This window comes from Mycteria americana, chromosome 2 (genome assembly GCF_035582795.1).
Source record: "Mycteria americana isolate JAX WOST 10 ecotype Jacksonville Zoo and Gardens chromosome 2, USCA_MyAme_1.0, whole genome shotgun sequence".
Taxonomy (NCBI): Eukaryota; Metazoa; Chordata; class Aves; order Ciconiiformes; family Ciconiidae; genus Mycteria; species Mycteria americana.
In genome coordinates, this window is record NC_134366.1 from 145,857,646 (window position 1) to 145,882,336 (window position 24,691).

Sequence of the window (24,691 nt, forward strand, 5' to 3'; positions counted from 1 at the left end):
CACATGAATGATCCAGGGAATAAAATGCATTTGGTCCTGCTGTATTGCAGATCTCAGAACAGGAAGATGTGTTAAATCTTTTAAATGCTGGAGGAGTGGAATGCAAACTCAAAACATCATGAGGATCAGCTTTTAGAGCAGAGAAAAGACTGAAAGAATTGTCATTTCAGATACTTATAAAATTCCCTTTGGATTGATCATGTCTCTATTTTTTACAAAGTAAGCTTCTGTACATCTAAATTTGGTGTGGAAGTTCAGTTAGTGCTATGTTCACAGCTTTATGGGTCTCATGATTTTTTTTTTTACTGATCCAGCAGAAAAAAAAAAAACAGATCATGTCAAATGTTGGTATGAATCTATGAATTCCATGTCTTCAGCAAAAGTGGCAGAAACTGTGAAGATACATCATGTTTATACAAAGATATCATGATTTTTTTACAATTATCCTAACAACAAATTAGTCTTAAGGTTACTGTATGTCAAGACTACTTCTAAAAATGCAGTGTCTCCTTGGTTTTGTTGTCAAAAATCCAATCTTAAGTACCACATTTAAATTGTATCTCTGGAAAACAGAGATAACAAAAGAAATCAAACAAAAAGCATTCACTACATCAAAGTTATGTTGCCAGAACACATAGCATTAGTGATCTCTCAGGCAGTGCTAGGCGGTATATAGCAAGGCAAAGTGAACTGTATTAAAAATTACGTTCTTCGGCATCCGACTCTTGAGAATAGTTACACTCTGAAATCACTTACAGTCTGACCATAACATCAGATTTAATATGTCGATCCAACAGGACTGTGTCTTAATCTCATTTGCTTTTTTTTTTAATCTCTGCTTTGACACAAAAACTTCAAAGGCAGATAGTTGGCTTTGTCCTGACATGTCTCCATTGATTGAAATATTTCTTAGACCTATTTTGCCTTGCGTATTAACAAACATGTTCTTAAGTGTTGCAAGATGCACAAAACAAGGTTTCTGTCTGGGGAATACCACACATTTCTGCATTCTCCTGTAAAACTACTTGCTTTGAATAAGTCAACTTTATTGACAATAGCAAAGTTCACGTCAATTGCAATGGCTAGTTGCATTTTGGTTGGCATCTGCTCCAGTAATTCTGATTCATCTGTAAAAGAAAAAAACCCAACTCTGTTAGAAAATATAAAGGAAGAATGAAAGAATGTCTATAAAAATGAGCATTGTACAGAAAAATAACTTAATGGAGTTATTCTAGCATTTATGAGTTCAAATGAGGAAGCCACTAATATGCTTTTACTAAGACATTGTCTTTTAAATTACATGTCCTGTCTAAAGTTATAACCAGAACATTATATAAATTAATAGAATTTGTGAAATAATAAGTGTCATATTGCTTTGGAGTTTTTTTCTTTGCTGAAATAAATTGAATACCCTCCTCACTTCTCACATGCAACTCAGAAAACAAGAAATGTGAATTTCACCCTATATCTGTATCTATACAACCACTCTCACTTGGAGTTGCTACGTAACTGGAATTGGAAAGCCTTACCCAGCATTCCCTGAGAGTCCCATGTGTATTCATACCAGGTTCGAACACGATTTTGGACCACTTTTGGAATAGAGTAAGTGTTCATGTAGGAGACAGTGTTGTCCATACTGGAACGGTAGTAGTTCTGTCCTGCTGTAGCTGCTCCAATTACATCTCTCATCTGCAAACATCGCTTGTTACTACACATTTCAGCAAAAACAGTCTTGATTTGAATATCTTGTCAACAACATATAAAAAGAATAAAACACTTGTTTGCAAAATCACTGATTAATTATACATTCAGCTGCATATTTTGAATAGGTGCTTCATCTGCGTTTTCAGAAGCATTACAGATTTAATCTAATTGTGTTAGAAAGTCTATATTTATGATTTTAAAGGAATCATTTGTGGGTTTTAGCTTATTTTTCTGTCTCATAGTTCTGGACATGGATGAAAAATATAGATAATGCTTTTCTTAAAACTCTATAATAAAGCTACTCTGAATTTGCTGTGCAATGCAAGTCAGAAGTGAAGCAAACTCGGCTAAATGTCTCTAATAACATCAGCTGGCACCACTAGAATTAAGGTCCTGCCACTGTTTAAATAGTTAAGTGAATCTAGATCAGTCCTAAAAATGCACTTTGGGCTGAAAGTCGTCCTTGAAGATTTTGGTGCAGGAACATCATTTAACATTCCAACACAAGTGTAATTGCGTTTTTAGAAAGTGGATGAGTTAATGTTCATAGATATTCCTTCTTCAAAAGCATAACTATATAGACATATTTTTAGTTGAATGGCTTCATATTGCAGTGGCCAAGGATTAGTGTGCCAGTGGGATGAATTCTGCTCTTTATTACAGAGATGCAATTGACTGCAGTAGGAATAACAGTTTTGAGGCATGTGTGCTAAACCAGGAATAACTCAGCAATTTTAAGAGCTCTTTGTAAACAGGAATTATACCAAACTGCAAAGAAGCTCTTTGTGTGTTAAGATTTAAGGTTTGAGTCTGCAAATGACTATACCGGTTACAAAAACTAATCTGCAGAATCTTCTTGGGGAATGGTGCTTTCATTGACAGTTATATCAATTTAGGAAAAAAAATATAAATATGCAAACTCTGAAGTTTAATCCAATATACTTGAATTCAATAGTTTTCCAGAAGTAATATTTTATATGAACTACTTTGTTTTATTTTTGGTAATTCTTGCTTGTGGATGAATTTTAAATCCTATAGGCAAGAGTCTGTTTTGTGATGATTATTTCTTCTTGCACTTCTAAACAGCAAGAATGTGCAATTTTTAACTGATTGAACTTTTTGAATCCTGTATTCAAAACAAAAATTAAATTTCAGTTTTCATCTTTATTATTTCATAATAATTCTTCCAATAACAGACATGTACAAATCAAAAGGTCTGGAATGATTTCTACAGGAATTCGATATGACACAGTCTCAAATAGGAACAATGGCATTTGCTTTTCTGTAGGCAAGGTATTTTAAAACCTATGGATCCAAAGCCCAAGTTTAATAGTTATAAGCCAGAAATATTTAAGTTAAATTTATTTGGAAATATAACTGATTTGCTGTGCTATGTGCTTTTTTTTTTCCTCCTGCAAAATGAGAACCAAGAGAAATAGAAAACAGTTAATTTTCAGGTTAACAATTATATTGTAATTTACAGAAGAGAGCAGAATTCTAGTCTGACAAAAATAATGGGATTACCATTAACAGCATTCTATTGGCAGTAGTATTGAGCATGACTTATTAAATAATTTGTACATATTAATATCATACCTACAATTATAATGTTTGTATCAGATTTAACAGGACAGTGTGAATGTTAAGGAACTGTCTCCTTGGCTGTGAGGAAGAAAAAACGAATTATACATAGTTCCAAGAATCATCCGTGTCCTGCAGAGTCTGGGCTTTAAATCAGCTTGTGTGTAAAAGGGCTACAAAACTGGGAACAGATTAAACACATGTATTTGTCAGAAGAATAAGTAGGGATGACAGTTAAACAGAGGGACATTCAGATGGAAGCTAAACTTTTTCCCAGAACTAAACTTCTAAACTTCATTGAATTGAATATATTATCGGTACTTTACAGTAATTTGAATGTATCTAGTTATTGATTTCTTGATGTACCTGACCAATTAAGCTGGAGAAGACAAAGACACCCAAGAAAAAATTCAGCAGTTGAAAAACTATCTCAAACAGGGTTTGTGGTTCTGGAAGGCCACCGATGGTGATTAAAGTACGAACTGCCCAGTAGTAACACCTCAGGTACCTGTGGATACAGACAACACTTTTGTTATTGACTATAGGTACTTATGTGGCTGAAGTTAAGCATATACCTTCCTGAGTTGGGCCTTTCAGTGATGCCTTTCAGTCCAAAAGACCTTCAGCATTTTTTATAAAGGGTTATGATTTTACAAATGATACAGTTATGTAATTCATATTGAGCTGAATGTTCTCACTGACAGTACAATAAGAATATATGGAAAATGCAGCAGTTACTTACTGTTCTCCAGTAACTCTATGCAGCATTACAGAAGACTTCTGTAACAAATTGCCAAGGTGGACATTCTAACAGTGTTAGAATGCTACCAGTAGCTACCAATAGTACCAGTGAAGATGCCGTGACTTTAACAGCAGTGTAAAAGTGTTAGAGACTTCCCAGAGTTTATCTGTAGCATACTAGATGCACACGCATCTGGACGTCTCCTCCATGGCTTCACTTGATGACACCAGCATCATGCCTGATGGTGGGCACAACAAATGCAGTGTTGTCCTTCTTGTGCCCATTCATTTTCCTACCCCTTTAACCATGTTGGTCTTCCTCCCACTCTGCTTCTGAGCACCCTTCATTGGCTCTGCCTCTTGGGTTATGTCAAACAGAAGTTACATGTTTCCACAGTCTGAATGTTAATCCAGCTTCTCCAAGCCACTTCACTTATTCAGCACTGAAAGGTTGACTCCTGCATTAACTTCTCCTAGTGGCCGCCTCCACTACCCTTCTATCACCTTAACAAACACTTTCTTGCCTTCGTCACTACTTTCCCTCATGCCTGGGAAGAGCTGTCCATCAATGGCTACAAAACCACCTTGTTAACACCCTTGAAGACTGTTCTCAGAACTCTCTCGATCTAGAAGCCAAATACAGCAGTGAGCAATGGTCACTCACTAAGACTGCTTCAACGTATCGCTTATATTGACTCCTTCCCTGCTGCCTCTTACTCCTCATACCCAAATTGTGAGCTCTTTGGCCAAAGACTTTTTGTCCTGTTTGTACAGCCCTCTTTGTACAGCCTTGTGCACGACAGAGCCTGTTGCATTCAAGCGGTGTATTTCTATTAGTATGATAACACAAGTTTATGAAAACAAAAAAGGACCTGGACAGAATTAATTTTTTTAAAATTTTTTTGAGGATAGTCATACTAACTATCTTTTCTGTATATATAAAGTGCCTTGGCATCTCTAAGCTTCTGTTTCAAATTTTGTTCTAAAACACGGCTCCACTAGTAACGCAGCATTCCCCATACTGCGCAGCTGGGATTCATTAGTTCAAATCATTGTCATGAATGTGCTATCATTTCCTTCTTTTCTGAGCTAACAAGTAATTGGTTTAGGAATATTTTTAAAGGCCCCCTGTTAATCCCCCTGTTAATTTGAATTTGACTTCCTAAGTCTCTGTACAGTCAGGCTTCAGCTTCACTACCGATTAAGAGTGGAAGTTCGTTTTCCTTAATTGTACAATGAGATTTTCTATTATTTCATCTATGACTATTGCTTCTGAAGCAATGAAGATTCCTTCTGTTTGCTGAATTTTACTGAGTTTGAAATAAAAAAAAAAACCACACAGAAGAAATAGTTTTGGAGATGTTTGTTTTGAAATAGACTGTCTTCCATGCCTCTTTTCATGCCTACCCTGAATCTGAGGCCACCTGATCTGCTTGCAGACTTCAGATGTACATTTTCATTTGGTGGCCTCCACTTTTAAACTCCTCTCTTACTAAGATATGAACTCCACTCCTATTAATAAATGGTCCATGTAACAATACAATTGGAGGGTCGGTTTGGGGCAAATATGAGAAAATAAACTCAGAATAACAACCAATTCTAATTAGGGTTTTTATTTAAATTACTCAAAAGTGTTTCCAAGTCTTTCACCTAAAATGTCAGGCTTTACCAAGCAATCAATTTTTGCTTTTCATTACAAAGTCACTTTTGTCTTGGTTGCAGATTAATGAAATGCAGTAACAATGATCACTTTTACCATAGTTCTCTAGTTTTAGATTTTAACAGCCAGAACTGGCTGTTTTCATTCAGAGTCTTTAAGTGAAAAAATTCATTGCATATCTGCCATCATGTCATTTTTCCTTGTTAGGTGTGCAAAATGAACAGCTGGATTACACCGCTATAATATTTTCACTTGGGTTCAAAAAGAATCATCACCTATGCATGCTTCCAGCAAAGTATGCATAAGTGGCAGCTTTCTCTTAGACTTCTGTAGCATAAGTAAATAGTAAGAAAAAGCCTCAGATCTGTTTTGGAAGAATTGCAGATTTAAGCATAAAATGATGTCTCTAGCTTGTCTGAGGGGAATTATCATATAAAGCATATTAATATCATATTAATTTGCCATAACTGAGAATGCTGTAGTGCTTGAAACATGTATAATTTATGAATATAAAAGTAAAGAAATTAACATTACTTCTGTTCTAGTTACTATAGGAAAAGAAAGTAATTTACCAACTCCCTCACCCCCAATGGCCTTGGATGCCAAGCTTGCTAAGTCCACCATGACAGACAATATAATCTTCATTCTGGGAATGTCTACAAAGAATGAAAGCAGCTTCTCAAAAGAATTTAGGGGTCACATTCTTCTTTGCAGTGTTGTATATCCAAAATGGGAGAGATTTTTTTCAGATCTGCCCACCCCTTTCTGAAGACGTAGTTTATACAGTATATTCTTCTGTAGTTTTACTTCAAAATAAACTTTCTACTGGCAAAGTCACATGATATTCACTATCTCTTAGGCACAGGTTTTGTATTTTCTCCATTTATGCATTTTATTGTTTTTATTTTAATCTGAAATGAAAGTTACACAGTTGAAATATAAAGCAGCTTTTTTCCCTAAGAAGGGGAGAAATGAGACTGTAAACTTTGTTTAAGGAAAACCAGAAAAAACAGACTCGTATTTCAAACAGTATTAACAGCTCTGCTTCCTACTAGCTAGTGTCTGGAAACCATCATTGCTCACCATACGGCTTACTAGCCCGCTATAAAATTACTGTTGAAGCAAACAACATGAGACAAGAAAGGGATTTTCTCTCTGCACAACACAGAGAGTATGTTTATCCTTCAGGCAATCAAACTACTAGATTTTCCCCTAAAATAAGTCCTAGGTATGAAAACATTCAGAAACACTGCAAATAAGATACCTTGTAATATTATGCCAATAGAAATCTTTTTCATAAAAGTCCATTTCAGAATACGCTAAACTTGTTACACGGTTTTGGTTAATACAGGTAAATCAAATCTTTGTGCATGTGGCTATCAGATTTTAAGGTGGTATTCACACATTCATTTCAGCCCAGGGAAGCATTATTTCAGGGCTATCATGTTTGAGTCCTCTCAGATTACAACCAGGACAGGCTTAAGCAAAGTAAAGAAGTGGCCTTTATAAACTGGTACTCTACTGACCTCCTTCTTGGTACCTCTTTTTCTTGAGTGACTTATTAATCAGGTGGCTGTGGGTATGATGATCTCAGACAGGATCGTGTGAACTACAAAGCTTTTATCTAAAAAGTATGGCTGCAAGTAGCAGGTCTGAAAGCGTTAGGTGTGACATACTTGAGTTGGGCTGTGCATTCACAGATTGCCTGGAGGCACAAAACTGCCTCTGCGTAGAAAGCACTGCGAGTGGACACATCAGACCTATTGCAAGTGCAATGTATAGCTGATATCCACAAGACACCTTTTAAGATATGCCAGTCTTACTGCATATTGGGCAATGCATACCAAAGAAGTAGAGCTGTTCTAGACACGTACAGTGACCATTTTCTGGGACTTCCAGATATCCACTAAGTCTGTGCCCAGAGCAGGAAGGCAGCAAGCTATACAGAAACATCATCAGGATGCAAATATATGTCTTGATTAATAAACGTGCTGGAGAATTCTGCAGACTACTTGTGGATGACTTGCAAACAGCAGAAGAAATATACCATGAGCAAAGTGGAACGATTTGTATTACCTAAATTTAATGCTGACCAGGGAGGTTTGGATGAGAATTTCAGCTCCCTAGTTTTCGTTTCCTTTATGGGCAGTGATGTAAGAGACAGATACTTCCATGGGACAATTCAGAACAACAACATTACGTTCCTGCCTTGAATCCCTTCCTGGAGGATTTGTCTATTCTCCTGAGGAATTAGGGAGACTGATGTCTTACTTAGGTAGTTAAATTAGATTGTAAATACACACATATAGTTCAAATTGTTCACTTAGCTATAATTAAGAGACCTTTTCAATATCCTGCTGCCGTGGTTACAGAGGCTCTACACTCTGGTGTTGCACCAGGGATGCTATCCTTCCGCATTAGGAGAGACTGAGGTCTGTCTCCTAATTATACCAAGCTCATGAGTGCAGTTTTAATGCTGGGAACATCTTGTGTGGCTAATTTGGGTGCGTTGCAGGGGGGTAAAGTTGACTGCCTTTTGCACCTCAGGTCAAAGGCTTTGATTGAAGGCTGCCATGCAAAAGACCTCAAATCTTATTGGCCTGGCACTAACACTTTAAAGTCTGAACACAAGCTGGAAAACAATACAGCTAGCAGAAATTTGAAAAAAGAGCTGCTTTGGTAATTTTGCTTGTGGTTTGAGTGCAGCATACAGCTATTTGTTAGTTATAAATTGAAGTTCACCAGTTAGTATGCCTGCTCACGAACATATATATAATGAAATTGATAAGGGAAACTGTTGTCTGTGTATTCTTTTTAGCCTGGAAAGGAAAAAAAAATGATCCTAGAAGTGTTGACATTTTTAAGAACTGGTTTTAGCCGTAACTAGCAACATTTTATGGACACAGAAGGGATTCTACATAAAACTTCGTGCTACTAAATCAGTGCCAGATCGTTTGCTTTGGGTCAGTGTAATCTGACACCACTAGAACTTTGATTTATTTGTCAAACTGCTTACTGTCATTTTTTTTAATTAGCTAAGAAGCTATGTTTTTCTTATCTTCTTTCTGAATGTGTTCCCATTCTACGTGAGACCAATGGCATATTTTGCTTCAAATATTAGCAACTCTGACTGCTCTGCGAAAGTTAATTACATCTGCACTGCTGTGCCATAATATATACTGCAGTTCTGGTCACTTTTTCTGACAGATTTTTCCCAGGTTGTTCTTCATTCCTGCTTCCCAGAGAAATGAATATACCTAGAAGTATCTTGTCTGATACATTTAAATTCACATTGCATCTCCAATAATAACTAATGTTCACACAATGCCTCTCTATCAAAAATCCCCAAATATTCGACAATCAGATAATTTGTCATGCCTGATTCTGTAAGGCGATGACTCTCCCATATAGAAGGCATTTGCTGTTAGTGGGATACTAAGCTATACATTATGAAAGGCAGCTCAACATGGGATATTCTTTGGGGTTGCATGTACACGGAACCATATAATCCAGTATGAGTTAGATACAGGCAAAAGAATAAAGTCATACATTCACCTACCAATGTCAAGACGAGGTAGATTAATGGCTTAATGAGGCTTACATGGATATATTCTAATATGCATTTTATTTCAGCATCTCATGTAATGCAGACCTTGAATTATCAGTTTATTATTATTGCTTATAAAAAATTCTGCCCTAAGTTCCATATGATTTCAGTGTGACATCGTTTGAGAATTGTTTTTGTCTCCTCATGGAAAAGGTAACACAAAATATCAAAAAACCTGACGATTGCCTCTGGGCACAACTGCACTGTCTGTGATCAAGCTAGCAAATAATTTCTGCCAATTGTTTCCCTGAGTGAAATGTAAAATATTCTTGTCGGTGAAAACCAGGAAGACTTTCTTGCCTGTTCTTTAGGCTGTTCTGAAGAAACATTAAAAACTTGAAGACTCAGTAAGTGCTCTACTTTTGGAGTTATCAAGTTGCTCAGTCTTAGTTACCTTATTTTTTAATTATGAGGCAAGTATTCCCAAGAATGACATTAACAAAAATAGCTATAATGGAAATACATTCTGCATTTTTCTTGTCAGATTTCTGGAAGCCTTGATCCTGCGAATAAATACCTGTGTATGACTTCACTTACATAAGTGGTCCCACTGAGCTCCATGTGCCTGCTTGCACATGTCTGACTGCAGTACTCAAGCTGTGTATTTTAGTGGTGTGCGGAAACTTCAGCCATGTCATTTTTTTGAGAGAGAACCCTAACTATAAAAAATCAATGCTGCTTTACACAAAGTGTGTTTTACTCTCACAGGCTATTTTCTTATCCTTCAAGGTAGTGACTTCACACCAAACTCGTGAAGTCTGACAAAATTACAAGCAAGAGGAGCGTGTCTCCAAGAGAAATGTGAAATGTTGTTTAAAGGGTGATTTATGACAGCAGTAGTATATTACATGCGGTTTTGCAAAGAATGTAATTAATGAACAAACTGAGCTTCTGTGGCTTTAACTATATCATGGCCTTTGAAAGAAATGAACGTTCATACATCTGAACGTACTAGAAATGTTTTTATATAACTACACACAAAATATATTATGACTTTGCTATTTTCTCTTGCTGTCTTTCCATCATCTTAATGAATGTCCCTTACTTGGCACCCAGCCTATTGCTGTCACAAGGAGTTTGTGGAAAAGTATGCCAATATCCAGTCCTTCCCACTGGAGACACTCTGCCACATGTTTAAGCATGACCTTCTCAAAAGATCAGAGAAAGTGGGTGGAACTTTTTCAGACCAATCACCGTGGTGTTTAGAGGGACTAAAATCTTGCATTTTAATGACACAATGCTGTGTGGCAGAAAAAAACATCTGTGCCTCTGATTCCTTTGAGGGATTGTTCTGCAATCCTTCTAATAGTTCCCATGTGCATATGCAATCAGTAAATTTAATTTATGACCCTCGTTGCTTTCTAAATGTTCAATTAAGTTAGTGCTTAGCACTGACTCATATACCTATAAAAGCTGAAAGTGGTGAACTGATTATTTACTGCACCTGCCCTCCAAATATGTGTTAGTAATGAAAGCTGCTAATCAGGAGTCATGGTGCTAAAAGTTTGCTGTCCAGGCACTTGTAAAGTAAGGGCATACCCTGCAAGCAAAGGCATGGGAAAAGGAAGGGGATGCAGGAAGGAGCAAAATCAACAAAAATCTCTTGCAAGAGAAAAGGACTTACATGTTTCCTTTGCCATCGTACACCCATCTAGTGCTGCCAAGTCCTTCATAGTCTGAAGCCCAATAATACAGGCATGCATTAACGTGCAAGATAAACAGCAAGTATCCAGTTGTTCGAATGACCCTATAAAAGTCAACAGATTCCTGTAAAACAACTTACATTTTTCCTTCCTTTGAATGGGGAACCCATTGCTTTTTTGGATCAACAATGTTTATACTAAGCATCCACTAAGTAGTTCCCCACCTGTATTGACTCTGTGAAAAAAATAGCTGGCAGTTACCTGTCTCTCACGTTTGTCCAAGGTCAAATAAATATCTTTCCTAGAATATTTGACACAATGTAATTTTTAAATTATGGTTCCCTGAGGACTTTATAATCCACTTCTTTAATTGGCTATGAATATTTACAAAAATGTGAAGTTATATTAATAAGGCTAGAGGGTTAATGTGTTTGCCAAACTCTTTTCAAGATAGGCTCAAAACTTGTGAACCAAAGCCAAGAAATGTCTGAGGTCAGAAATGAAGTGCTTTACAAGAGCTGTGCTAGGAAGCCTGCAGTAGATGCGCTAAATAGTATGATTTAGTGGCTACAGCAGGAGTTATATCATTCCTAATCCCTGTTCTTATGCTTATGACCAGTTCTTTGAAGAACACCAATGATGAACTACTTAAGCACCAAGCAGCTTTCTGTTTAATACAATAATGATCTCATTGTATATCCTCTGTTCAGTGCATGGGGATCAAAAGAAAGATCTCCTGGATTTAGCTCTCCATTCAAATATTCATACAGGCAAGAGATAAATAAGCAGGAAAGTACAGGACTTGCCTAAACATAGGGAGGCTGGTACATAATGAGTTTATCTGCTACAGCTAGAATTCAATGCAGTTTGTGGTGCATAGTAACTGAATCCGTGGTTTTATGAAAATTTAATAAGTTCTAACTTAGGTCTATAAACTAAGTTAATGGGAGATAATATCTCTGTGGGTGCTTCTCTATTACGCACTCCTGTGCTGGTTCTTCAGGTGCCATTGCATGCCCTCTTTTGCCTTTCCACGCCATTGAGCACTCTACCTGTATGTACTCTTCTTCTTTAGGATGTTGACAAATGAATGTCACTTCTCTGTTTAAATGTTGGTGTGCTTCCAGGACAGCTCTGCTTAGGGTTGCAAGCTATTGAGAACAGCAGATAGCTGATGTGATCTAGTAATATTGCAATATTGACCATGCTGTGTCTTGTGCACGTTTGAATCCATGCAAGTGGACACCTGAGGTCTGACTAAAGGTTCTGGAAGCCTTTGGTACTATATATTATATATTCCCTAGGCACATGTTGAATCTACCACAATGGGTAGATAAGATGTAGTAACTTTTGCTAGCTCTATTACTACAAACTCAAACTAATGAGTCTGAGAAGAGAATCCACCCAGGCACGTACACTTGCTGTGTAGAAGTTCAGTTTGACATTATCCAGTTAATTGGTGCCTTATCACTCAAATGGTGACCATACCAGGATCTCAGATCAAAACAGCATTGTTACATTCAAGTAAAATGCAGTAGTTTGCACAAACAGCCCATCTTTTTCATATTTTTTAGCTCCATTTATACTCTTCTTCTGTATAACAACCGCCCTTCTCCATTTGTCCTTTTTCTTTCCTTACCTTAATGCCTTTTGGTAAGCCAATTAAAAGATCTCTGCCATATAAATGTTTTTACCAATGAGCACCTCAAAAACTGAGAATCAGTTTTTGCTGAAGTATGTTTTAAAGCATTGTATCAGGGCATGGCATGACATATTTAATAGGTATTTTTGCAAATACAAAATATAACATTTTGGTAGCTCAGTATGCAGGCATTTTTTTTCTACCACAAATCTTAGCAATGCACTGATGGGAAAGCCTATAGATAATAAAGAGTCAATACTGTTAAACCTATATATGCTGAGCAATATTTACATCCATGTGCTCTACCATTGTTTTTCTGCACATCTTCAGTGGGATTTAAAATTGCATTTTAGCTATGAAGAGTGCTCTCTTTCACATATTTCAGGTTTCTGGCCTCTTAAGAGCATGAAGTAGAAAATGGATTCAATTTGTAATATTTACATTCTGCAGTTTACATTCTGCAAGTGATTTAATACTGGCAAATGTAAGTGGGCCTGTGAGCAGGAAGCAAAGACACAAGCAGCAACACACGGATGTGGCACTCAACCAATACCATGCTACAAAACTGTAAACTAACAAGGCAGAACAGCTTTGCAGAGTAACTGGCTCTGTCTTTCCAGCTACTTCATACATTTTACAGGACCAGTGAGATCTTGCTGTGTGTGTCTTAGCATTTCTAAATGAACATCTTCTCTGTTTTTTGATACATAAATCACATCCTTCAAAGTTAGGGTAGTTTGAAGATATACACATCTCATTCTCAGATTGTCCTTTAAACAACCATTTCCCATTCCATACTTTTATATAGTGCGAAACTCTGTCCCTTGCAAAACTGCCTATTTGGGTGAAAATGGGTTTGCTAATTTGTTCCCATTTCCTTGAAAGTCATATACACACAACATTACTGTTACATACAAGCTAATTACTTGGTTCAAAACCATTTATATTAAAAATCTGTATCTCCCAGTACTCACTGCAAATATTATAGGAGATACAAAAAAGGCATTGAATTATGACTCCAAAGCAAAGGAAGTAATATGGAAAATAATTAATTAATTTTAAAAGTTCTCAACATTAGAAAATGTTTAAAAATATAAGCAAGAGAGATGAAAACTCATTCTTTTTAATGAGATTAGAAATTGGAGAAGATAGGGAGGCAGTGATTCAGAAACTGAAAAGCAATTTCCTCATCTTGTGGAAATTCAGACAAGCCTTCTCTTGTAACAACAAGAATTTAAAAAAAAAACCAAAAACCCCAAACCACAAAACACTCTTCAATAAGTGAAAGGAGAGGGCGACATAAGAATAAGCTTTGTGGAGGTCAGCACCTCAAAAATACTTTAGCAGAACTTTCAAATTTCTAAGTTTTGTTTTATTTTGCAGGTACATGAAAATATGAAACAGATGATGTTTCAAACTCCTTTTCGAATGAACTAGTTTCTAAATCTCATAAAATATCTCATTTGCAATGTATAAATACCAAGTCTACCATTTAAGTGCAATAATCTCTGAAATAGAATAAGGTGGTAAACAGATTCTTATTATTTCTGCTGCAGCAGTACACAGGAACAATATATGCCCCAAAACTGTGACAGGGGAAAAAAATCTGTTGGTGTAAGAATTGCACAGGATAAACTACAGCTGATGACACTGACAGTAGATGACAATAATGGTGACAGAGTAGATGGGTTCATTGGGTCTTAGCAGCATCACTGACTGCTGAGGGGCCTATGACACTTGCCATATCCATGTCCAATGACGGCTTGAGTTGGTCCCAGTATTATTCTACTCAATGCAGAAGGTGAGAACATAGTGCAGCGGACAACAGTTATAATCACTATTTGAGATCTGTGCTGAATCGATTCTCATTCCGAGTTTAGTCAATGCAGTGGAGGATCAAGCTTCTGTATATGCCAGGTGCATGGTGAGAGTATATTTGAAGAAAAACGTTGACACAGGCTCAAGCTCATGACTCTTATTAAGTACAAATAAACAACTACTGAGGGTTTGGCACTGCTATTAGCAACCTAAAGAAACCATTCTTCAGCTCTTTCACTAAAGAAACTTCTGATAATTCTGATCAGTTAAATTTTGTCAGGAGCTTCAATTTGGTTAACATTTTGCCTGAACCAGGCCAGCTGAACTGAGGTAGATTTCATATGTGAGTGAAGTTTTACATTTATTATTTTAATGATTACAATAAAGACAGATATTTTAAAAAAACTTAAATTGAACAGTTAAAGATGTATCATATTCCATCCAGCGCTTCACTGACAAGTCATGATATCAAATGAAATGCATTCTGTGCCAAGCTTTGCATGCTACAAGAGTTTAACAAGCACATACCTGTAGATGTATGCTTTGTCCAGGATAGCTTCCAAACGATCATTAAACTCAAAGAATGTGTTATGCTGAATGGAAAACAAATGAAAGTAATCCAATCACTATTCCTCACCACACATCTTTTTCTAATAGTACAGGCATTAGTTCACATACACATTTTGAAAATAATGTTTTTTTTGGTAGTCTGACTTTCTTTAAACATTTAACTAAAAGGTGAACTGCAAAGCAAAGATGAAAATGGAGGTAAACATTGTTTTGGGGCGTTGAGTGTCCCATTAATCTGATTATAGAAACAACCTTGCTGTTTGGTCAGACTGCTGCAGATGAACGACTTCTACTTCCTCAAATGTATATAATTGCTTGGGCAACTTTATCAGAGAGAATTACACACATAAAAATCCCCTTTTTACTCTGAAATTCCAGTAATTCTCAGTAAGTGATCATATGTATCAACAACCACATACTAGATGATAACATGTAGTAACAATTGCTGCTGTACCAAATTCCTCCTGTTAATTATTTGTAGCTTACCTTTAGTGATAGCCCTTAATATTCACATGTAGCTTTTTTCTCTGTTTTTGTTCAGTACATGCCTGTTTGCCTAATACAGGGTACTGCTTAACTTTTCATTCTTTCATATTGTTTTGGTTCTGATTTATGGAATTTTGAAGTTTTGTTGAAAACTGAAGTGAAGAGCACCCTCATTTTATTCTCAGAGTTCTTGTTCCCCCTCCAACTTTAAATGAAAGCCAGTTCTTTGTAAACATATTGCTTGTGTGAAGGGGAATGTATTTAGCCACAGAGTGGCCTTCTAGGTACCATGAAATGCAGGGAGAGGGCTGTTGTCTAATCCCTTCTCAGCCTCTTCATTGCACAACTCCAGATGTCTTTGGACTCGATAACAAAAGTGGGTTTACACTTGTTAAATATGCTGTGTATCGTTTATGTTGTCCTTAAAATTGCCTCCCTTGCTTTTAAGCACCTGACTTTACCAACAGAAGAGTAAAAATACTTTGGCATTAATTAGTGATCTTAAATTATTTTTTTTTGTCTTTGAGAACTAAACAGATAATTTAAGATTAATCTAATTTAAATAATGGAAACAAACCAGCCTTAATCACAAAACACCTTTTGAAAGTAGGAAATAATAAAGTCAGAAGAAAAATAAGAGAATAAGGGCTTCATTTGGCTAGATTATATCTTGTATTTTTTGTTGGTTTGTTTACTGATATTGTAGCTGTGTTTTCCAATTCCTAAATTTCATATTCCTAAATATTATAAACAACATACCATTGGGTTGTAAAACATTTATGTGTGGCTAGCCATCCATCACTAACACAGATCTTACCTTTAGCATCCTATTTGCTCTAAATGCTGGGTTAAATCCAAAGAAGAAATATAAAACTTCAAACGGCAATACTGATATCACATCGAGCTGTTGAAGAGCAGAGACGTCAATTTAAACTTCACAATAATCATAATGCATTTACTTGCTGTCAAAAACCTACTTAGATTGAATCATGATTGAGTATAATATTTGAACAGTCAGCATGCTAAGCCTGTAACTTCCAAAATACTGGCAGGCAAGATTGTCTCTTTGAAAACGGGAACAGCTTTGCTTTGCCCTGCTTTTAAGTCCCCCATGCCTGAGATTTTCATCTGTTTCATGGGGATTATTAACAGTATCTCAGATGTTTGATTACTAATACATTCTGTTATTTCAATTATAGTTCTGACAAGACAAAAATGGTAGGCATGTGGCTGGTGAGTGGAGGTGGAAAGAGCACTCCACAAGCACTTCTTAGTAGTCCTACGGTTTTTAAAACCAGGCTGCCTAAAGCATTCTGAGGGAACATGATGAATTAGACTCCTTGCTTGCAACCTGCAGAAGCTGTGTGTTCCAAACAAGAGATTCATCATAGGATGATACGTTTGGATGGGGTTTTTTTAATAGATATTGCCTTTTGTTATATTTGGATGCTTCTCCTTCCCATATCACTAAGATTTTCAACATCTCCCTGCAGTACATCAACTGTGTGATTACTCTTCTTATTTGCCTACTTTGTTCTTTCCAAGAATTCTGTGGAGAGAAGCAAAGCTGTGGCAAACTTGGCTTTGCCTTTTTAAAGAACCTGTGATGCCTTGCTCTGTTGCTGATATCATTTGGGAACAAAAGAGGGATGTGGAACTGTAGGCTTCATCTCACTGTAATCAGAAATGCTTTTGCCCTGAGAGACATAACTTGTGTTGGCAGCATCTAGCCTGCAGCACTGACCTTTTATTCCATGCAAATAAGATGCAGTTAATACCTGAACTCTGTGAAAAAAGCAAAGCAAACCAAAAAATTGATTGAGGACAAACAGCCTTTTATGGCCTCTCTCCCTTTCTCTGACATATGTCTAAGAGGAGGCAAAATTTAGTCAGAAGTGCTTTAATATCAGAAACTGTTAATTAGTACTTAATCATATGACAAATTCCCAGATTATATCTATATCTATATCTCTCATGTAGTAAGAACACTCAACTCTTATTGGTTTCTGCAGAAATCAAGAGCACTAAACATACTGCAAGTGTGAACTTAAAATAAAACCATACATATCCACTTAGTTCTCCTGCTGTAAGTTTGACTCTGTCCTACTCACTTACCTGTACAGTGTATATCCTGCACTTTTGGATAGCTTAACTTCAAGTATATAAGTGCTGATACCACAGTCACTGAGATAAATTTATCTCTGAAACAGGGCAGGTGCAAAAGTATTTACAGAAGAGGAGAGGGCAATAGCTGAGGTTTCAGAGACGTGGGCTCAGTGTCACAAAGCTGTATGTGTATCAGGAATTCAATAGACTACCTATCCTCTGTTGGCAAAAACAATATCGAGGAACAAAATGAACAATTTTCCTAAATCAAATGCATCTTTGTTTTTACAAAGTGCAATGAACATCAAAAATCTTAGTTTGAATTTTTATTTACTTGTGTGACTGGTGACCTATTGAGTACCACGCATAAGAGTTCACTGAATAGAGGTATCATCTAACTTCAAGACTTTTTATTTTGTTTAATGAATCTCTGGCAAACTGTGCTATTGTCTTTCAGTGTGTGCAGGGATGACCTTGCATAAATTCATCAAAAAAGAGAGTTTTATTAATTCTATGTTATTTATTTATTATTATTCAGAATTAGTATTCAGAATTAGTATTTATAATTGCATTTATAATTATTCTGGTTTACAGTTAAACACTGTTTATGAAGATGGCAATCTTCAGCTGGTGAACACTGATGTGCCATCAAGCCAATGCCTTCTGGTGATGTTCTTAAACCAACTGTGATTTTCAGTAAATGAAGAAAATCCTGTTAAATCCTACAGCCAGAACTTAACATATTGACATCAGTAACACAGGATCTGCTTACCCGAAACTTCATAGAGCTATGGTAGAATTTCTTCATTTCCACTCTGTCTGACTACAGTGATAACGAAAGGAGAAAAAGGCATAGTCAAGAACAGAATGTCAAGAATGAGCCTCTGGTACTCGACAATAATAATAATTCTCTTCTGATAGTAGGGATGATGACAGTTATGTTAATGATGGTCTAAAAGTATGAATGGAGAAATATCTGTAGGAAGACTTTATTAGACTAGTTTACATTAGACCAGATTTTATTAGACCTACTTGAAAAAATCAGGTTTGGGGTTTGTCTGACTTTTTCCAAGTCTGGCTGTTGGTCTAGCAAAGTATGTTACATTTTTCCCACAAGTCTTCCTCTCGAGACATCTGTACCAGTTGGTGCTTGACCCAAACCCCTTCAATTTCAGGGCCCAAAACTCCATTTGACTTCAGTGGTTCCAAGAAAAATGCAAAGAACGTTTCTGATGGTGCTGCACCAAATTAGCTCTTTGAAAGCTAGCATTATTAGCAGTATAATAATCAACATTGCATTCATTAGTAATGATTAGCTATTTATTTTTAAATAGCTCTCCATGGGAACTGATGCTAATACCTTAATAAGAACGGGTAGTCACAAGTATCTAAAGAAATGTATCTATTACTATACTTTCTGTATTTATACCAGGAACACTTTAAAAATAGCTTTAAAATCTTAAGGATATTTCCATGCCAACTTTTCACTTTTATCAGTTTAAGCATTAAACTAAGTGCAGAAGATCAGTCAGTAGATGATCTCTTCACGCACTAAAATCTATGAATTGTACAAACAGCTTCAAGGGAAATACAAGGTAAGCTTCCTACTTCAGAGTTTTAACCTTGTTCATAAAACTTGAGTTTTGTAGGATTTAGGCAAGATTCCAGTTACTGAATGTCTTGGCATGGAAAAATACATTACACTGCACTGCATTTAATATCTATCCAAACTATATTTGCACAGTTGTATCTGAGATTCCTCTGTAAAGGTATCAGTAATATCTTGTATGCACAGTGCGTAAAATTTTATGTAAAAGCACTGAACTAAAGCTAGTTCCAAATTACATTTGAGGATATATAATTTTGAATTTTCTGTCTGTTGGGCACAGTAGTGTCACACTGAAGTTATCTAAACTAATTCTTTTCTGCATTAGGTTTTCTTTTATAAGAAGTTAAAGAATCAAAAGTAGGGAAGATTTTAAAGAAAAGTTAATGTTGTAGATGCCCTTTTGATATATTAAAGGCAAACTTTTACCTTTTTTCAGATACTTGCTTAGAGTTTTATTTTGCATTTTTCTATAAAATGATAACACAAAAATAGTAGCAAGAAGCAAAATTGAATGTACGTATTTTCCAAAAATAAAATATCTCAAACAATTTTTTTTCAAAACATCCTGAAATTACAGGGATTTGCTCTGATTTTGGCAAAAAACCCCATAATCTCACAATCTGTAACAAAACAAGCATATCCTGTCCAGCCCTAGCAGAATACACACTGTCTTCAACTGTGGTTCTTGCACCAGGTGAATAGAAAGCTGAAAGTTTCACACAAACATACAAACACATGCATACATCTATGAGTACATAGTCATATAATCACTGGTTCTAGTGAAGCTGCACCAATTTACTCCTGGTGAGAAAGAGCTTTATGCCTGTTCTGACTGCTCTTATCTGTTACTTTCAAATCTGTTTTTATTTTTTTAAAGAATGTAGACAATGGATATGTTTCCTTCTTCCAAAATAGGATAATAATGGAAGGTCAATGAAGAACAACATAAGTATCCTTTGATAAATAAAAATGTTACATAGATTTGACATAGTAGGAAAAAATGTGTCAGATTAGAGGGAATTTCTATAATGCACTTTAATACACAACTACTAACCATGGAAATCCCATTTCCAATACTTACTATTATATCTCCACTTCTTAAAAATTGCACTCGGGGCTGGAAAATCAGTAAGTCACACAGGTAGCAGATATCACAAATTATGTCTATAGTAAACCAATATATTGTATTACTTGGGGTTTGATATGGAAACACAAAGCGAAGGGGAATAAACCAGCAGTTCCAATTATAAGCGACTGTCACAAGCATGAGCCATGCTACATAACGGCGATCTGAAAGAAAAAACATTGAATTTACAGGCATGAACTTAGAATTTTTTCTCATTCTTTTAGACACATTTATTCTCTGGGAATGTTTCTACCCAGCGCAACCTACCATTCTCCCTTCTTCAATGGCACAGGCTGCTAAAGTGATATAGTTTGGAACTAGGAGTCACACAAGAGTTTGCAAAAGGGAAAAAACATGAATTTATGAGAGCATATAGAATTTAATGCATCTGAAGAAACTCGATACATTTTGCATGTTGCTGGTATATGTTATAACTGACAAAAGAATTATTTGACCCTAATGAATGTGACAAATTCTAGATCAAGAATCAGAAGACTTGGGTTTTAATTGTGGTTGGTGTGCATACCAGCTTTGTGCATACTGCCTTTTACAACTGTTGTCTCTTTTCATGTCTTTTCCCTGTTTGGAATAAATGTTCTTTAGAGCAGGATCTATGCATCCCTCTGAGTTGCAAATTGGAATGTGGATCTTAAGGTGGCTCCTGGGTACTATGTAATACTAGGTCACTTCAATACACCTTTACCCTACTCTATTGCATAGCTTTTAATTTACCTGTGTATGAGTCTATGCTGTCTGGTAGCTGCAGATACTCCATGTATTTTTTCAGTGGAGGTTTTTTGAATTTGCAACACAGCATATCGCAGTAATGACCCTCCTCTGGCTTTGCTTCTGTGTCATCTTTCTTTTCTTCTTTTTTTTCTTCTTTTGGTGGGGGTGGAGGCTTCTTCTTTGATGGTGCTAGCCACACAGAATGCCGCAAAGGGTGACATTTTAATAATGTCTGAATTACTACACCCTGTTTTAACATGTACAAGAGCCTCATCATGTGAAAAACTCTTCTAAAAACACTTGGCAGTGACTAAAGCTACAATTCATTACAATACTGAATGCATTAGAAAACAGATTGAAGAATAAAATCACCACTGATATAATTATGTACATCTTCTATCAAGAACAGAGCACTTCATGTTACAGAGTGCAATATATATATTACCGTATTTCCTTGGACAGTGCCCACAACTAATGCCATAAAAGACTGACAAGAAATAAGGTAATTCATAATTCAGCATTCATTAATGCAACTGGACATTTCTCTTTACATGACTGTTGCAAATAATGCATGCAATTAGGATGGAGATAAGAAAAGATTTCTGTGCCATAGGCTGATGTCTCCCCTCTCCTGACAACTGATATGCAAGATGCAGCAGGTGAAACTAGTGGGAAACCTATGGCTTTGTATGTTTCTAGGCTTACAAAGTCTTGTGGCACTCCTTTGAGCCCAGTTCTTCCATCTTTGGGCCAGATAATTTTGTCCACACATTGTCCCATTAATTCTGGTGGCTTTACCTCTGAGTAGGATACACAGGCCAGCAGTAAACTGGCAAACTGGATCTATAATGATTTAGGAAATAAATGATTGTAACTTCTACAAAGAGAATAACAGAGGTAAATGAGCAAAGAAATTTTAAAAAGTAATTCTTTTATCAGCTGGTATAGTATTTATATTATAAAATACTTCAGGCACTATTTTTTCCGGCTTATTAGAAAACAGGTAAGCAATAAACAGCTTCTAAAAAATGTCAGAATATAAAATCACCAAACTCAGTTCTTTGTGAAAATTAAAAAAAAAAGGTCAAACTTTCCTCTAAAGAGGAAAAATATCACATTTGTTTTATGTTTCATATTTTGTCAAAATTAAATGTTTAATTAATTTTGGATGAGTTTGCTCTATTCAAAGCATGTACTTAGAGTCCTCAGTGTGTCTGGAAGATTGCTGCCATGGCTAAAATTTTATTTACTTTTCCACAGCAGATCTAATCTCGGAGTGACTAATATCTACTCATAAGATATGTATGTTTCTTCATATGTTTCAGATTCATCCCCATGAATAAATGTATCTGGGAACTATTTTAAAATATATAAAACTGCTTGACAGGGATGATTCTAGACATTGCCCAAGATGTTTCCCCCAAATTCTTTAGTGATGCAGTTCAAAGGGAGCACATACCTAAGGACTGGTTTACTGTAGACTAATAAGGACAAGTTGACTCCAATGGGCACAAACTGATCCAGTTCAGTGTGTAAACATGCTAAACTTACTTGAAAATTTTATCACAGTATTTTCTGTTCCCACAAAATAATTTTCATCTTTAAACTCAACAAATGCACAGCTATTTCTGGAGTCACTTACAAGCTGTAGGACTGCCTTCAGGGGAGGACAGCACTGGGTCTTTCAGCTTTTCCTTATAGACTGTTGCCCTTTCCCGCATTTTTCTGACGATTTCTTGAAGATGGGCATCAGCATACTCATTTGTTTGGAAACCTGAAGGTGTTGGCTTCTGTGTGCTAATTAAAACAAAAGAGAAAAAGCTTAATGTACTGGAAAGCACTGGAAGGAAACAGTGCTAATTCTCCTTCTGAGCAGAAGTCAGGCATTAAAACTGCATCTTTATTGGCCACAGTGCTTATTCACATCACTTAATTCATGGTAAGTGGACACCTAAGTTAACTGCTCTTGCTTCCTGCTTATGTCAACTGATATTGCTGGCTACGTGCAGCAGTCTACATGATATTTCAGGCAGAGCAGGTCCTGTGCCCTGTGCTCTGTATAGCCCACTACACTAATGACTTCCCACCACTGCTTTTCACCAAGTTCTACTGTTGCTAATGTAAGGCCTAGAGCTTATCCTGTGTATTCGCTAAGATACAAGGCATGGTCTTACCACCTTGTGCATAGAAATGTGCTCATTATTATAAGGTAATATCCTAATGATGACAGGACATAACTGTGTTAAAGATTGTGATGTGCAGGTAGGGGAGGAGAGTCTATGCTTACTTTATGCTTCCTAATCTTGGGAAAACTGATTGAATCTCATTTTTGTAATGGATATCGGCTAATATCCAGGTAAAAAAATGATAATATTTTTATGAGTAATGAGGTAAAAAAAATGCATGTTTTACCAAGTGGAAGCAAATCAATGGTGTTCCTGCTGAAGCTTCTTCTGTTTCCACTAAGAAGTTCCCCACTGCATATTTGCTCAGGGTCATAGTTACACTGAGCTGATATTCCAGCACTTGCAGCATCTCTTCAGACCTGAGGACCATTCATTTTCAAACACCTGCACTCTCACATTCTGCACCGAAACTAATGCTTTTAATAGAGTCTATGCATACTGTGCAGACAATTAGAGAATCTAGCTGAAGGTGTTTCTTGATCAACCATTTTGAAATTTCATCCTCAATTATTTGCTAGTGTCTGATTATGCAAACTGGGGCTATTTTGGAGTACCACCCAGCTAGCAGCTGGGCCATGCGTTTGGACTTCCTCTACGTGGAGGCCAGGATACAGGATTTCTTCTGTATCCTAGACTCAACACTTCTCAGCTGGTGTCACACACTGGTGTCAGAGCTGGCTGGAAATGGTTGTGACTAGCGCAGGGCAGCTCCATGCCTCCACCCACACAGGTCACAACTGCCACCCCTGTACTGAAACCCTGCCAGCTATACCCAATGCAGGGAGTACAGCAGAGAATTGTTTTTTCTTTCTTGTCAGTTTTTCAGCTCTGTCCCAAATACCATGGGGATGTGGATGTTACAGCAAGAGAAGCGGCAGACCAAGAGTGAGGCACGCCTGATATTTCCAAATTCTTGAGAAGACCTTCTGAGAGATGAGTAGAGGGAAAGTGGTATGGCAGCATCCTGAGTAGGGAAGAAATTAAAAACACTCCAAAGTGATCTTTGAATACACACCATGTCTCCTCAAGACCTAAACCTACTTTGAAGTTCCTAACAGAAGGAGCTGTAACTAAAAAAAGAGAGTGTCAGAGTGGGATGCATGTAGCTTTTTGAGAAGCCCAGTTTTCTGGAGACACAACACATATCACAGTGCCCAAGGAAGTATGATTTAAGGATGTGAAAATCCTTCAGCAGTAAAATCATTGGATAAAATGGAGATAAACTGTTAAAAGCAGAAGCAGAAGTCTGGAAGTATGTGGTTATCATTCCTCTAATTTAAGTCTTCTGTAGTGTCTATTTCTTAAAACTCCCCAGACAAGAGATTAATCAAACTGTTCTGATATACTTTGTAATCTCATCACAGTTCCTTTTGTGTCACATATTCCCTTTGCTCAGGCCATCTGCAGTGTAATTAAATCCTTTCTTGTTTTGAGCTAACATGTCACAATTAGTTTTTCAGCTTCTATGCAAAGAATTTAAAAT

The 24,691-nt window shown here is 36.5% G+C and overlaps 1 protein-coding gene across 1 annotated transcript in view; it reads right to left on the reverse strand.

Annotated features, from left to right (window-relative positions):
- CNGB3 (cyclic nucleotide gated channel subunit beta 3) overlaps positions 1-22,920 on the reverse strand; it is a 35,467-nt gene extending 12,547 nt beyond the window's left edge. The window contains exons 1-11 of the mRNA XM_075495467.1: positions 22,916-22,920; positions 22,665-22,819; positions 21,026-21,211; positions 20,245-20,457; positions 18,331-18,377; positions 16,270-16,356; positions 14,925-14,989; positions 10,918-11,040; positions 3,652-3,793; positions 1,530-1,689; positions 1,030-1,127 (exon numbers count right to left, since the gene is read on the reverse strand). Coding sequence (XP_075351582.1) covers positions 1,030-1,127; positions 1,530-1,689; positions 3,652-3,793; positions 10,918-11,040; positions 14,925-14,989; positions 16,270-16,356; positions 18,331-18,377; positions 20,245-20,457; positions 21,026-21,211; positions 22,665-22,819; positions 22,916-22,920 — 1,281 coding nt within the window. The remainder of the gene's footprint in view (positions 1-1,029; positions 1,128-1,529; positions 1,690-3,651; positions 3,794-10,917; positions 11,041-14,924; positions 14,990-16,269; positions 16,357-18,330; positions 18,378-20,244; positions 20,458-21,025; positions 21,212-22,664; positions 22,820-22,915) is intronic.
- Between the last annotated feature and the right edge of the window lie 1,771 nt (positions 22,921-24,691).